This window comes from Sabethes cyaneus, chromosome 1 (genome assembly GCF_943734655.1).
Source record: "Sabethes cyaneus chromosome 1, idSabCyanKW18_F2, whole genome shotgun sequence".
Classification (NCBI taxonomy): domain Eukaryota; kingdom Metazoa; phylum Arthropoda; class Insecta; order Diptera; family Culicidae; genus Sabethes; species Sabethes cyaneus.
The window spans coordinates 157,291,123-157,305,710 of NC_071353.1; the positions used below are offsets into that span (position 1 = coordinate 157,291,123).

The following is a 14,588-nucleotide window of genomic DNA, read 5'->3' on the forward strand; positions in this document are numbered from 1 at the left end:
GTCGCAAGTTAATTCATTGTGATTTATTCAACGTTAGGTGAGATGTTGTTAAAGTGTATTTCATCAGCGACATATTTAGCATCCAACATTGATTGCCCAGAACTTGTTGGTTTTTTGGTCGTGAACATTCGCAGATGTACCCTCCATACTCGTATGTTTCTCAATATAAGTAGTTTCATTAATAGTTACAGAATAGATGAGAGGTGTTTTTAGATATGATTTGGTATGAGTTGTCATTTGTTAGCCACTTCATGAAATTTTGCACACAGGCATAGCTAGAGGACAATGCTGGGGGAGACTGAAAGGCGTCACTTGCCTATAAACGGTTAAAGAGGTCACCTTCTACCAGTCTTCTATGGATCAAGGGTTAAACAATACCGGCAAATCATGGGGCTTAGAGACCCTCTGGTTCAAGGGTCAGTTCGAATAATTAGTAATAATTGTCTCCCATTCTAATCCTCTTCACGTCTTGACCCACGCCAGGGGTACTATACAATACTTTTGGTTTCATTATTTTCTTTTACCATTTCTATTAAAAAGATACACATACAAAAAAAAAATACATACAAAAATGATTTGGAAGTAGTAATAGTTCTTGACTGCCGATTAAATGTGAAACTTCTGTCGGACGTGAACAGAAAAGATCCCAAAATGCTATCTTGAGGAACTTATACATTCTTATTTTTATGTTTTAGCTCCCTTTTACGTGAAAATGTTTTTATTTTAGCAGTGAATCACCAATACTCATAAGTCATAACAGTTTTAAGGCAAATATGTTGGTCTTTGGTTGTTTGATTGTTGATTACTGCCGGAATGTGGAGTTCAAGAATAGTTCGCAACTTACTTATAACACTCAAACATTGGTTATTCCCTGTAGCATGAAAATCATCAATACTAACAGCACATGTAACATCACCAGAAGATTAGTGACCCCAAAAACTAACACTGTTGACCTACAAACAATAATTAATGTTGCATTTTTTTCCCGACAGCCGCCATCCCGATCATGGAATTGCCACCGACGAATCAAACCGTCCTGGATGGAAAAGACGCCACCATGCATTGTCGAGCAGTCGGCGCTCCAACGCCAAACATCACTTGGGTCTTCAATGGTAGGTCCGGTTCCAAGTGAACCTCAGTAACCTTTGGATTGAATGCTTTAACTAACAACCGCTGTTTTTTTGCATTTTGTTTTTTTTCCTTCTACCACATAACCACGTTTGAATCGCCTACTGTGTTTTATTCACCGATTCCATCGACCGTCAGAATCGCAAGGTATCGAACCTTCAGGTCGCGTTCAGATTCTCGACACCGGCGATCTGCTGATCTCCAATGTACGAGAATCTGATGCTGGACTGTACACGTGCATCCGCGCGAACGAAGCCGGAATCGTAACCGGTGAAGCGTACCTCGGAGTCATGGGTAAGTTAGTTTTGCTGTGCCTGTTTTTAACCAGTGACTCTTTTTTTGGGACAAAATTGTGATTTGTGATTCTTTGTTTCAGTGCGAACGCAGATCGTGCAGCCACCGGCGGACACAACCGTACTGCTCGGTCACGTCGCCGCACTGCAGTGCAAGGTTTCTTCCGATCCGACCGTCCCGTTCAACGTCGACTGGTACCGAGAGCCACAGTACGTGCCCCGTGTTTCCTTTTCTGTGTCATCCTCCCAACAACCTAGACTAATTTCTTCCCCCAGACGGCAGCCGATCAAGAATAGCCAACGTATTGCGGTGAAAGCCGACGGGACGTTGGAGATCCTCGAGGTGCGCCCGTCGGACGTGGGCCAGTACTCGTGCATTGTGACGTCGCCGGGGGGCAACGAAACGCGCTCGGCCCGGTTGAGCGTGGTGGAACTTCCGTTCGCACCGACGAACGTGCGGGCTGTTCGGTTGAACACGGCTACCCATCGGGCGATCAATGTTTCGTGGACTCCCGGCTTTGATGGGAACAGTGCCGTGCTGAAGTTTATCATTCAGCGGCGCGAAGTGCCGGAACTGGGTATGTAACTGGATCGAACGGGAGGGGAACGGAGAACCAAAATAAGTTAAATTTAGAAATTTCAGGACCCCTGCCGGATCCGCTGTTGAATTGGGTTACCGAGCTGAGCAACGTTTCGGCCGGATCGCGTTGGGTGCTGCTCGCTAATTTGAAGGCCGCCACGGCTTACCAGTTTCGTGTGAGTGCCGTCAATCGAGTCGGCGAAGGTTCGCCGTCCGATCCGAGTAATGTGATCAAGCTGCCGCAGGAAGGTAATTGTCCCATTTAGGGTTTTTGTAGCAAAATTTTGAGATCGCTAGTTTGTTAACTTCGTGATTTAATTTACCTTTTTCTAACCAAAAAAACGCGCGCGTTGAATGTTGAACCGTATCGATCAGATGAACTGAGGAGGAGAGTTCCTTCTCGTAAGTTGAAAAGCATGATGTTTGAACGAGTGCCTACACTTCGCTTAGATTTCCGTTCCAGTTGCTTATGATTAATTATCTAGTCACCAGTTAAGTCGCGATTTGGTTGAACTCCAACTCCCAAGTTGGAGTTCAAGTCGCGCTTTGGCCAATGATTTGGATGCTAATATTTTCTTGGTTTTTGTTTTTCGTCTAGCCCCATCCGGACCTCCGGTGGGATTCGTGGGATCAGCGCGATCTTCTTCGGAGATTATAACTCAGTGGCAGCCCCCGTTGGAGGAGCATCGAAATGGGCAAATTCTAGGTTATATCATTCGCTATCGACTGTTTGGGTATAATGCGAGTCCTTGGAATTACCGGAACATCACCAACGAAGCTCAACGAAACTATCTGATTCAGGAGTTGATCACGTGGAAGGATTATGTGGTGCAGATTGCCGCCTACAATAACATGGGCGTTGGGGTTTATACCGAGGGAGCGAAGATCAAAACCAAGGAGGGTGTTCCGGAAGCTCCACCGACGAACGTTCGTGTCAAACCGGTGAACTCGACTGCGGTTCGGATATGGTGGAAACCTCCGAATCCCCAGCAGATCAACGGGATCAATCAAGGGTACAAGATCCAGGCCTGGAGATATGAAATAATCGATGGGGAAGAGCACGAAACGGAAGCAAGGATGATTACCGTTCCTCCGAGTTTGTTGGATCCCCTGGCCGAACAGGACACAATTATGGCTGGACTGGACAAGTTTACGACCTACAATGTGACGGTTCTTTGCTTCACGGATCCCGGTGATGGGGAGCGAAGCTTCCCGATCGAGGTACGAACCAAGGAGGACGTCCCCGACGAGGTCAGTTCCCTCCATTTTGACGACGTCTCCGACCGAGAGGTAAAGGTTATGTGGACTCCCCCCAAACAAATCAACGGCATCCTAACCGGTTATCAGGTCAAGTATCACATCAAAGACAAACCTTCCACGGTTAAGGTTTTCAACATTAGTGCCAACACCACCAGCCTCAAGGTCGTCAATCTGATGGCTACAACGCACTACTGGTTCGAGGTGACCGCCTGGACTGCAATGGGTGCCGGACTTCCTCGATCAGCTACCATTCAGTCCGGGGTCGAACCGGTCCTTCCACATCCCCCCTTCCAGCTAGCCCTATCCAACATAGAAGCCTTTTCAGTGGTCATCCAATTCACCCCGGGTTTCGACGGCAATTCCTCAATCACCAAGTGGACCGTCGAAGGTCAAACCGCTCGCAACCTAACGTGGTTCACCGTGTACGAAGTACACGATCCGGATGCTTCCACGCTAACCGTAACCGGTCTAACCCCATTCACCCCTTACCGGCTTCGGATCATCGCCTGGAACGTTGTGGGACCCTCGGAACCATCCGAACCGACCAAGGACTTCCAAACCATTCAAGCACGCCCGATGCATCCGCCGTTGAACGTCACGGTCCGCGCGATGAGCGCCACCGAGCTGCGCGTTCGCTGGATTCCCCTCCAACAGACCGAGTGGTTCGGCAATCCCCGCGGGTACAACATAACCTATCGAAATGTAAACGAAAAAGCCCAAATTATGGCATTCAGTGTCATCATCGAAGATCCCACGGCCAATTCGCACGTTTTGGACAGCCTAGAGGAGTGGTCCGTGTACGAGATATTCATGAGTTCGGTCAACGAAGTTGGGCAATCGAACGAAAGTCCTCACGCTTTCGAGCGTACCCGAGAAGCAGTTCCCTCATTTGGTCCACTCGCCGTGGAAGCTAATGCGACTTCCTCGACCACAATCGTTGTCAAGTGGGGAGAGGTTCCGAAGGAACATCGAAACGGGCAGATCGAAGGCTACAAGGTGTTCTACGGTTCGGCTGGACGAACGCAGATTTTGCACAAAACCATTCCGAACAATTCGACCTTTACGACGACGCTTACGGAGCTGAAGAAGTTCGTTCAGTATGATATTCAGGTGTTGGCGTACACTCGATTGGGGGATGGGTCGTTGAGTACACCTCCGGTGAGGGTGCAAACCTTCGAGGATACTCCGGGAGCTCCGTCGAACGTGTCGTTCCCCGATGTGTCGTTTAGCATGGCGCGGATTATTTGGGATGTTCCGGAGGAACCAAACGGGGAGATTTTGGCATATAAAGTGACCTACCTGTTGAACGGGTCCGGGAGTTTGAACTTCAGCCGGGAGTTCCCTCCCTCGGATCGGACTTTCCGAGCGACCCAATTGCTAGCTGAACGGTACTACCTCTTCAGTGTCACCGCTCAAACTCGCCTGGGTTGGGGTAAGACCGCGGCGGTTTTGGTTTACACGACGAACAACCGAGAGATTCCGCAAGCTCCTTCCTCACCTCAGATATCCCGTTCTCAGGTGCAAGCTCAGCAAATCACCTTCAGTTGGACGCCGGGTCGCGATGGCTTCGCACCTCTGCGATATTACACGGTTCAACTGCGGGAAAATGAAGGACCGTGGAGTTTGATTACGGAACGTGTAGATCCCGCAGTCACTTCCTACACGGCTATTGGACTAAAACCCCACACGCTCTACCAATTTCGTATTCAAGCAACCAACGACATCGGACCTTCTGCGTTCAGTAGAGAAAGCATAGAAGTACGCACCTTGCCTGCGGCTCCTTCCGAAGGTATCTCCGGTCTTAAGGTGGTGCCAATAACAACCACCAGCGTTCGAGTTCAGTGGAACTCCCTGAGAAAAACCTTATGGAACGGTGACGCCAGCACCGGAGGTTACCGCATCCTCTACCAACCGATTTCGGACTTCCCTTCCACCCTTCAAAGCATTCCAAAGCTAGACGTGATCGGCGTAGAACAAGAATCAGCGATTCTAAAAGACCTAACGCAGGATCGAAACTACGAAATCATTGTACAGCCGTTTAACTCGCAAGGCTCCGGCCCGCCAACGCCGCCGGTGGCCGTCTACGTCGGTGAAGCGGTACCCACCGGGGAACCTCGCGGTATCGAGGGTGCTCCGGTGTCATCCACTGAAGTCCGCCTCCGCTGGAAGGCACCACAGCAAAGCATGCAGAACGGTGAACTGTTGGGCTACAAAATCTTCTACCTCGTAACGGATTCACCGCAAGAGTTGGAGGAAGGTCGCCGCCACGAGGAAGAGATCGAAGTCGTTCCAGCCTCCTACACCTCACACAGTCTTGTCTTCTTGGATAAATACACCGAGTATCGGATACAGATCTTGGCGTTCAATCCGGCCGGTGATGGTCCTCGGTCGACACCGATTACGGTTAAAACTCTGCAGGGACTTCCTGGGCCTCCGAGTAGTTTGTCCTTCACCGACATTACCATGAACAGTCTGAAGGTCGGCTGGGATCCGCCGAAGAAGCGGAACGGCGAGATTTTGGGCTACATTGTGACGTACGAAACCACCGAGGACAATGAAAGTGAGTAATAAGTATTAAGCATTTACAGATGAAAAATCTTGCGTGATGCCTTTTCTCCGATTTGAATGAAATTTTAATACCAGTTTTCAGTGGAAGAAATGATTTATTTTTCAGAGTTAAATTGACCAACTACGACTCAAAATTAATTTAAAAAAAAGGCGATTTGTGGGGTGAGTTTTCACATGTTCCAATTTAGTCCATCTGAGTTTTATCGCACTCTTATAGTGGTTTTTATGGTCAATTCCGGTCATAAAAGCCATCTTAAGAGTGTAATAAAGCCCAAATTGTTACTTGGGATGCAGATTTCAAAAAATCATAACCAGAAAACTTTTGATTGCTGCAGGATTGTGCCTGAGAAAAGCTCTAGACAATCGATTGAACATTACGGAAAAAATATACACAGAATTAAAACACGATTAAAATACGGCTAAAAGACGACTGCAAGACGGTTGAAAGACGATTAAAAAACGACTGAAAGATTATTTAAAGACAACTGACAGACGGCTGAAAGATGACTGAAAGACGACGGACAGACGACTGAAAGACGACAGAAATCCGGCTGAAAGACGATTGAAAGACGTTTGAAGAACGGAATGAAAGACGACTGAAATAAGACTGAAAGACGACAAAGACGAAAGAAAGACGACCGAAAGACGATTGAAAGACGACTGAACGACGATTGAAAGACAACTGAAACGGCTAACAGACGACTGAAGACGGCTAAAAGACAACTGAGACGGTTGAAAAACGGCTAATAAAAAATCGAAAGACGGCTGAAAGACGAATGAAAGACGACTGAATGATGATTGAAAGACGGCTGAAAGACGACTGAAAGGTGACTGAAAAACGGCTAAAGGACGGTTGAAAGACGGCTGAAAGACGACTGAAAGACGGTTAAAAGACGACTGAAAACCCGCTAAAGGACGACTGAAAAACGGCTAGCAGACGACTGAAACAATTGAAAGACGCCTGAAAGACGGCTAATAAATAACCGAAAGACGGCTGTAAGACGACTGAAAGACGATTTAAAGACGAAAGAAAGGTGTCTGAAAGAGGATTGAAAGACAGTTAAAACACGACTAAAGGACCGCTAAAAGACGATTGAAAGACGGTTAAAAGACGACTGAAAGACGGCTGAAGCACGAAAGAAAGACGACTGAAAAATGATTAAAAGATGGCTGAAGGACGATTGAAAAACGACTGAAAGACGGCTGAAAGACGACTGAGGATGGCTAAAAGACGACCGTGAGACGACTGAAAGACGATTGAAAGACAACTGAAAGACGACTGAAAGACAATTGAAAGACGACTGAAGGAAGATTGAAAGATAACTTAATGCCAACTGAAAGACGACTGAGGACGGCTAAACGACGACTGAAAGACGACTGAGACGATTGAAGGCGGTTGAAAGCCGGCTAATAAAAGACCGAATGACGGCTGAAAGACGATTGAAATACGAAAGAAAGACGAAAGAAAGATGACTGATAGACAACTGGAAGACGTCTGAAAGACGACTGAAAGATGATTGAAAGACGACTGAAGGACGATTGAAAGACGGCTAACAGACAACTGAAAGACCGCTAAAAGACGATTGAAGGACAACTGAAAGTCAACTGAAGACAGCTAAAAGACGATAGAAAGACGGCTGAAAGACGATTGAAAGGTGATTGAAACACGATGGAAAGACGACTGAAAGATTATTAAAAGATGGCTAAAAGACGGCTGAAGGATGAAAGAAAAACGACTGAAAGGTGATTGAAAGACGGCTGAAATCCGATTAATATATGACCAAGAGTCGACTTAAATATGACTGAAAGATGACAAAGACGATAGAGAGACAACCGAAAGACGACTGAAAGTAGTCGATTGAAAGACGACTGAACGACGTTTGAAAGACAACTTAATAACAACTGAAATACAGCTAACAGACGACTGAAAGACAACTGAAGACGGCTAAAAGACAACTGAGACGATTGAAAGAGGGCTAATAAAAACCGAAAAACGGCTGAAAGACGATTGAAAAACGACTGAAAGACGGCTGAAAGACGACTGAAGATGGCTAAAAGACAACCGTGCGACGACTGAAAGACGATTGAAAGACGTTTGAAAGACAACTGAAAGACGACTGAAAGACAATTGAAGGAAGATTGAAAGACAACTTAAGGCCAACTGAAAGACGGCTAAACGACGACTGAAAGACGACTGAGACAATTGAAAGCCGGCTAATAAACGACGGCTAAAAGATAATCGAAATACGAAAGAAAGATGACTGAAAGACGAAAGAAAGATTTCTGATAGACAACAGGAAGACGTCTAAAAGACTTCTGAAAGATGTTTGATAGACGGCTGAAGGACGATTGAAAGACCGCTAAAAGACGATTGATAGATAACTGAAAGACGACTGAAGACAGCTAAGAGACGATTGAGACGATTGACAGACGGCTGAAAGTTGATTGAAACACGATGGAAAGACGATCGAAAGACGACTGAAAGACAGCTGAAAGACGAATTAAAGATGACGGAAAGATGACGGAAAGATGACTGAAAGACGGCTGAAAGACGACTGAAAGACGGCTGAAAGACAACTGAAAGACAACTAAAAGATGACTGAAAGATGACTGAAAGACAACAGAAAGACAATAGAAAATCGACTGAAAGACGATTGAAAGATGTCTGAAAGACAATAGAAAAGCGACTGAAAGACGATTGAAAAAAGACTAAAAGACGATTGAAAAAAGACTAAAAGACGATTGAAAGACGACAGATAGATGACTAAAGGACGACTGAAAGACGATGGAAGGATGACTGAAAAATGATTGAAAGACAACTGAAAGTCTACTGAAATACGATCGATAGACAACTGAAGGACGACTGCAAGACGACTGATGGACGACTGAAAGATGATGGAAAGACGACTGAAAGATGATTGACAGACGATCAATAGGCAACTGAAGGACGACTAATGGACGATTGAAATACGACTGAAAGACATCTGAAAGATGACGGCTTAAAGACGACTGATAGATGATTAAAAGACAACCGGAAGATGACTGAGAGACGACTGAAAGACGTCTGATATACGACTGAAAGACTACTGAGAGATGACTGAAAGACAATAGAAAAACGACTGAAAGACGATTGAAAGATGTCTGAAAGTTAACTGAAGGACGACTGAAAGCCGACTGAAAGCCGACTGAAAGACGATTGAAAGACAGATATTTAGACTTTTTTCTTTTAGACTCTTTTAGAAATGTTCACTTTTAGCCTTTTTTAGAATTCTTTTGTGAGTTATTTGGGATTTTTTAGACTTTTTTCGGACCTCTTAATTACTTCTTTCATACTTCTTTTAGAGTTTTATATAGTTTAAAATTTCTTTTACATTCCTTTTTCACACTTTTTTCATAGTTCTTTGGAACTTTTTCTAGCTAAAAGAGCCCTAACTTTTTTTAGACTATTTTTAGGCTTCTCTTAGATTATTTTTAGACTCGTTTTAAAGCTGTTTTAGACTTTTTCAAGTTTCTTTGAGAGTTATTTTTCTGAATTATGTTAAATATGTCTAAGAGAATTTAAATTTCTTTTAGACTTCTTTCAGATTTTTTAGATTTTAGAAGATATTTAAATCTTTTAGATTTTTTTGTTGTCCTTTTAGGCTTGTTTTAGACTTCTTATAGATTCCTCTTGCTTTTATTTTAAACTCGTTTCAGACTTTTGTTAACTTTCTTTGAGATCCCTCCTAACTATATGTATTTATTTTAGACTTGTCTTAGAGTTCTTTTAGACTTTATTTAGATCACTAGGATGTTTGACTGTTTAAAACGGATTATTTCAACCTTTTAAACTCTTAGAGTTTTAGAATATTTCTAAAGTTCTTTAAAACTTCATTTAGATATCTTTTAATCTTGTTTTGGACATACTTCTTGTAGTGTTCTTTTAGATTTTTGCCAGGTTTCTGTTTGACATCATTTAGATTTCTCTTAGACTAATTTAGGCTTCTTTTATATGTTTTTAAGGTTCATTTTAGGTATCTTTTAGATTATGTTTGGGTTTCCTTTAGAATTCTTTCAGACTTCTTTTGGGTAATTCTTAGACTTATATAAGAATTCTGGATTTTTTTTTAATTATTTAAAACTTATTTTAGGCTTATACTAAAATTTATTTGATATCTTTTGGATTATTTTATATCTATTTTAGACATATTCTAGACTTCTTCTTTTAGATTTGAAGAAGGTCGCTTTTAGATCTTTTTTAGATTATTTAAAAAAAATTGTTTTAATTGCTTTCAGAGTTTTGAGCTTTTTTGTGTTTTTAAAATCTGTTTTAGATTTTTTTGAACTTTCTTTTGGGTTCTTTTAGATTTCATTTAAACTTCTTTCATACGTTTGTAAAACTTTTGTTACGTTTCTTTTTTTGTACTTCTTTTAGACTCCTTTTGGCAGACTTTTTTTTAGATCTATTTTAATCTTGTTTTATACATACTTTTCTAAGAGTTCTTCAAAACCTTTGTTGGGCTTCTTTTAGACTTGCTTTAGGCTGCTCCTCCGCCTTTTTGATGCAAAAAATAGAGGTAAAATTAACAAAAATCACAAAAGTGCCACAAATGACCAAAAGATACAGAAATAACACCAAAGGATAACAAAAAATATCGTTCTTTTATACACACTTACTTTTTAGGCTTTTGTTGGACTTGCTTAGACTTAAACCGGCTCCAGATTTTCTTTTAAAACTGTCTTTGGCTCTTATTATACTAGATTTTTGTTACGCTTTCTACGCCACTTTTAAACTTTTAGGTAACTTTCAGACTTTTTCAAAATGTCTTATGTTTTTTTTAAGAAGTTTCTTGGACTTTTACAACCATTTTTAGACTTTTAGACTCGATCTATAATTTTTTTACATACTTCTTATAGGCTTTGGTTAGACCTACTTACTACTTCCTTCAAACTATTTTTAGGCTTTTGTTAGACATTTTTTGGAGGTCTCTTGAATACCTTTCAGACTTTTTAAGGCTGTTTTTAGTCTTCCTTTAGACTTCTTCAGTTCTTTTAGACTTCCTTTAATTCTCTTTTAATGTTGTTTTATACATATCTCTTCTCATACTTTTCAACCTTCTTTCCGAGTTGTTTTAGAACTTTGTTAGACAATTTTTGGGGTTCTTATGGGTCTTTTTTTATAGGTCTTAGGCTCTTTTTAGCCTTCTAGTAAACTTCTTTAGGCCTTTTTAGACTGCCTTTAAATCTCTTATAATTTTTATTTTCTAACATATTTGTTTTGGACTTCTTTTAGATATCTCATCGTAGACTTTTTGTAGACATTTTTAGAAATCTTTTAGAGCTCTTTAGATTTCTCTTAGACTTATTATAGACTTTTGTTAGGGTTTTTAAGACTTCCCTTCTAGACTTTTAGACTATTTTTAGGCTTCGTTCAGACTTCTGCAAAACTTTTTATGCATGCTTCTTTTACACTTTGTTAAAATCTCTTTTAGACTCTTTTTATACATTTTCAATCTTCTTTCAGAGTTCTTTTAGACTTCTATTAAGCCTGTTGTTGGGGTTTTTGGTTGTCTTTGGTACTTCTTTTAAACAATTATTGGACTTCTTTAGGCTTTTCTAGAGACCCATGGAATCTCGTTTGATATATAGTTCTTTTAGACTTTGTTTGAAGCTCTTTTAGATTTCGTTTGAAGCTTTTTTAGACTTGCTTTAGAATCCTTTAGGCCTTTCCTTGGACATTTGTTGGGGTTCTTTTAGATTTCTTTTAGGTTTTTTTAAAGACATTTTGATGATTGTTTTAAACTTTTGTTAGACATTTCTTGGGATTCTTCTAGATTTATTGTGTTATACATACTTTAGGGTTCGTTTAGGTTGCTTTTAAATACCTTTTGAATCTTCTTTCAGAGGTATTTGTGACTTTTGTTAAACATTTGGTAGGGTTCTTTTAGATCTCCTTTAGACTATTTTGAGGCTTCTTCTAGACATACTTCCTTTGGACTTCGTTTGGAGTTCTTTTAGAAACTCTTTCAGATCTTTTATATGGATTTATTCAGATTTTTTCTCTGTTTTTGGAATACTTGTTTTAGGCTTTATTCGTTGTTAGATTTCGTTTAGAGATCTAAAACTTTACGGATTTCTCTTAGGCTTTTTTTTTTGTTTTGCTTAATTTCTCTTCGACTTTTTGGGATTTTTTTAAGATTTGTTTTGGACTTCTTGTAGACTTTGTTAGACTCTTTTTTCAATCTTCTTTCAGAGTTCTTTTAGATTTCTTTTAGACCTCTATCAAACATTTTGTTGGGGTTTTTGGGTGTCTTTTGTACTTCTTTTAAACAATTATTAGACATCTTTAGGTCTTTCTACAGATCCCTGAAATCTCGTTTGATATATAGTTCTTTTAGACTTCATTTAAAGCTCTTTCAGATTTCGTTTGAAGCTCTTTTAGACTTGTTTTAGAATCCTTTGGGCCTTTCCTTGGACATTTTTTGGGGTTCTTTTAAATTTTAGATTTTTTTTTAGGTTTTTAGGCATTTTGATGATTGTTTTAAACTTTTGTTAGACATTTCTTGGGATTCTTCTAGATTTATTGTGTTATACATACTTCTTTAGGGTTCGTTTAGGTTGCTTTTAGACTTTTTCAATCTTCTTTCAGAGGTATTTGAGTCTTTTGTTAAACATTTGGTAAGGTTCTTTTAGCTCTCCTTTAGACTATTTTGAGGCTTCTTTTAGACATACTTCCTTTGGACTTCGTTTGGAGTTCTTTTAGAAACTCTCAGATCTTTTATATTAACTTATTCAGTTTTTTTTCTGTTTTTGGAAGACTTGTTTTAGACTTTATTCGTTGTTAGATTTCGTTTAGAGATCTAAAACTTTACGGATTTCTCTTAGGCTTTTTGTTTGTTTTGCTTAATTTCTCTTCAACTTTTTGGAATTTTTTTAAGATTTGTTTTGAACTTCTTGTAGACTTTGTTAGACTCTTTTTTCAATCTTCTTTCAGAGTTCTTTTAGATTTCTTTTAGACCTCTATCAAACATTTTGTTGGGGTTTTTGGGTGTTTTTTGTACTTCTTTTAAACAATTATTAGACTTCTTCAGGCCTTTCCAGAGATCCCTGAAACCTCGTTTGATATATGGTTCTTTTAGTTTTCGTTTAAAGCTCTTTTAGATTTCGTTTGAAGCTCTTTTAGACTTGTTTTAGAATCCTTTGGGCCTTTCCTTGGACATTTTTGGAGTTCTTTTAGATTTTATATTTTTTTTAGGTTTTTAGACATTTTGATAATTGTTTTAAACTTTTGTTAGACATTTCTTGGGGTTGTTCTAGATTTCTTGTGTTATACATACTTCTTTAGGGTTCGTTTTGGTTGCTTTTAGTCTTTTTCAATCTACTTTCAGAGGTATTTGAGACTTTTAAACATTTGGTAGGGTTCTTTTAGATCTCCTTTAGACTATTTTGAGGCTTCTTTTAGGCATACTTCCTTTGGACTTCGTTTGGAGTTCTTTTAGAAACTCTTTCAGATCTTTTATATGAACTTATTCAGTTTTTTTTTGTTTTTGGAAGACTTGTTTTAGACTTTATTCGTTGTTAGATTTCGTTTAGAGATCTAAAACTTTACGGATTTCTCTTAGGCTTTTTGTTTGTTTTGCTTAATTTCTCTTCGACTTTTTGGGATTTTTTTAAGATTTGTTTTGGACTTCTTGTAGACTTTGTTAGACTCTTTTTTCAATCTTCTTTCAGAGTTCTTTTAGATTTCTTTTAGACCTCTATCAAACATTTTGTTGGGGTTTTTGGGTGTCTTTTGTACTTCTTTTAAACAATTATTAGACTTCTTTAGGCCTTTCCAGAGATCTTCCCTGAAATCTCGTTTGATATATAGTTCTTTTAGATTTCGTTTGAAGTTCTTTTACACTTATTTTACAAATCTTTGGGCCTTTCCTTGGACATTTGTTGGGATTCTTTTAGATTTCTTTTAGTTTTCTAGACGTTTTGATGATTTTTTTAAAGTTTTTTGTTAGACATTTTTTGGGGTTCTTCTAGATTTATTGTGTTATACATACTTCTTTAGGGTTCGTTTAGGTTGCTTTTAGACTTTTTCAATCTTCTTTCAGAGGTATTTGAAATTGAGACTTTTGTTAGACATTTGGTAGGGTTCTTTTAGATCTCCTTTAGACTATTTTGAGGCTTCTTTTAGACATACTTCCTTTGGACTTCTTTTGGAGTTCTTTTAGAAACTCTTTCAGATCTTTTATATGGACTTATTCAGTTTTTTTTTCTGTTTTTGGAAGACTTGTTTTAGGCTTCATTCGTTGTTAGATTTCGTTTAGAGATCTAAAACTTTACGGATTTCTCTTAGGCTTTTAGTTTGTTTTGCTTAATTTCTCTTCGACTTTTTGGGATTTTTTTAAGATTTGTTTTGGACTTCTTGTAGACTTTGTTTGACTCTTTTTTCAATCTTCTTTTAGAGTTCTTTTAGATCTCTTTTAGAACTCTATCAAACATTTTGTTGGGGTTTTAGGGTGTCGTTTGTACTCTTTTTAAACAATTACTAGACTTCTTTAGGCCTTTCCAGAGATCTTTCCTGAAACCTCGTTTGATATATGGTTCTTCGAGTTTTCGTTTAAAGCTCTTTTAGATTTCGTTTGAAGCTCTTTTAGACTTGTTTTAGAATCCTTTGGGCCTTTCCTTGGACATTTTTGGAGTTCTTTTAGATTTTATAATTTTTTTAGGTTTTTAGACATTTTGATAATTGTTTTAAACTTTTGTTAGACATTTCTTGGGGTTGTTCT

The 14,588-nt window shown here is 39.7% G+C and overlaps 1 protein-coding gene across 7 annotated transcripts in view; it reads left to right on the forward strand.

Annotated features, from left to right (window-relative positions):
• Window positions 1-14,588, forward strand: part of LOC128735922 (protein sidekick) — a 262,328-nt gene that overhangs the window by 234,401 nt on the left and 13,339 nt on the right. For 2 of the 7 annotated variants that reach the window (XM_053830429.1, XM_053830431.1), the window contains exons 6-11: window positions 993-1,112; window positions 1,267-1,422; window positions 1,505-1,631; window positions 1,698-1,999; window positions 2,065-2,250; window positions 2,600-5,821. In XM_053830429.1, coding sequence (XP_053686404.1) covers window positions 993-1,112; window positions 1,267-1,422; window positions 1,505-1,631; window positions 1,698-1,999; window positions 2,065-2,250; window positions 2,600-5,821 — 4,113 coding nt within the window. Of the gene's footprint in view, window positions 1-992; window positions 1,113-1,266; window positions 1,423-1,504; window positions 2,000-2,055; window positions 2,251-2,599; window positions 5,822-14,588 lie in introns of all 7 variants that reach the window. The other 5 variants (XM_053830405.1, XM_053830416.1, XM_053830410.1 and 2 more) reach the window with 3 other exon arrangements.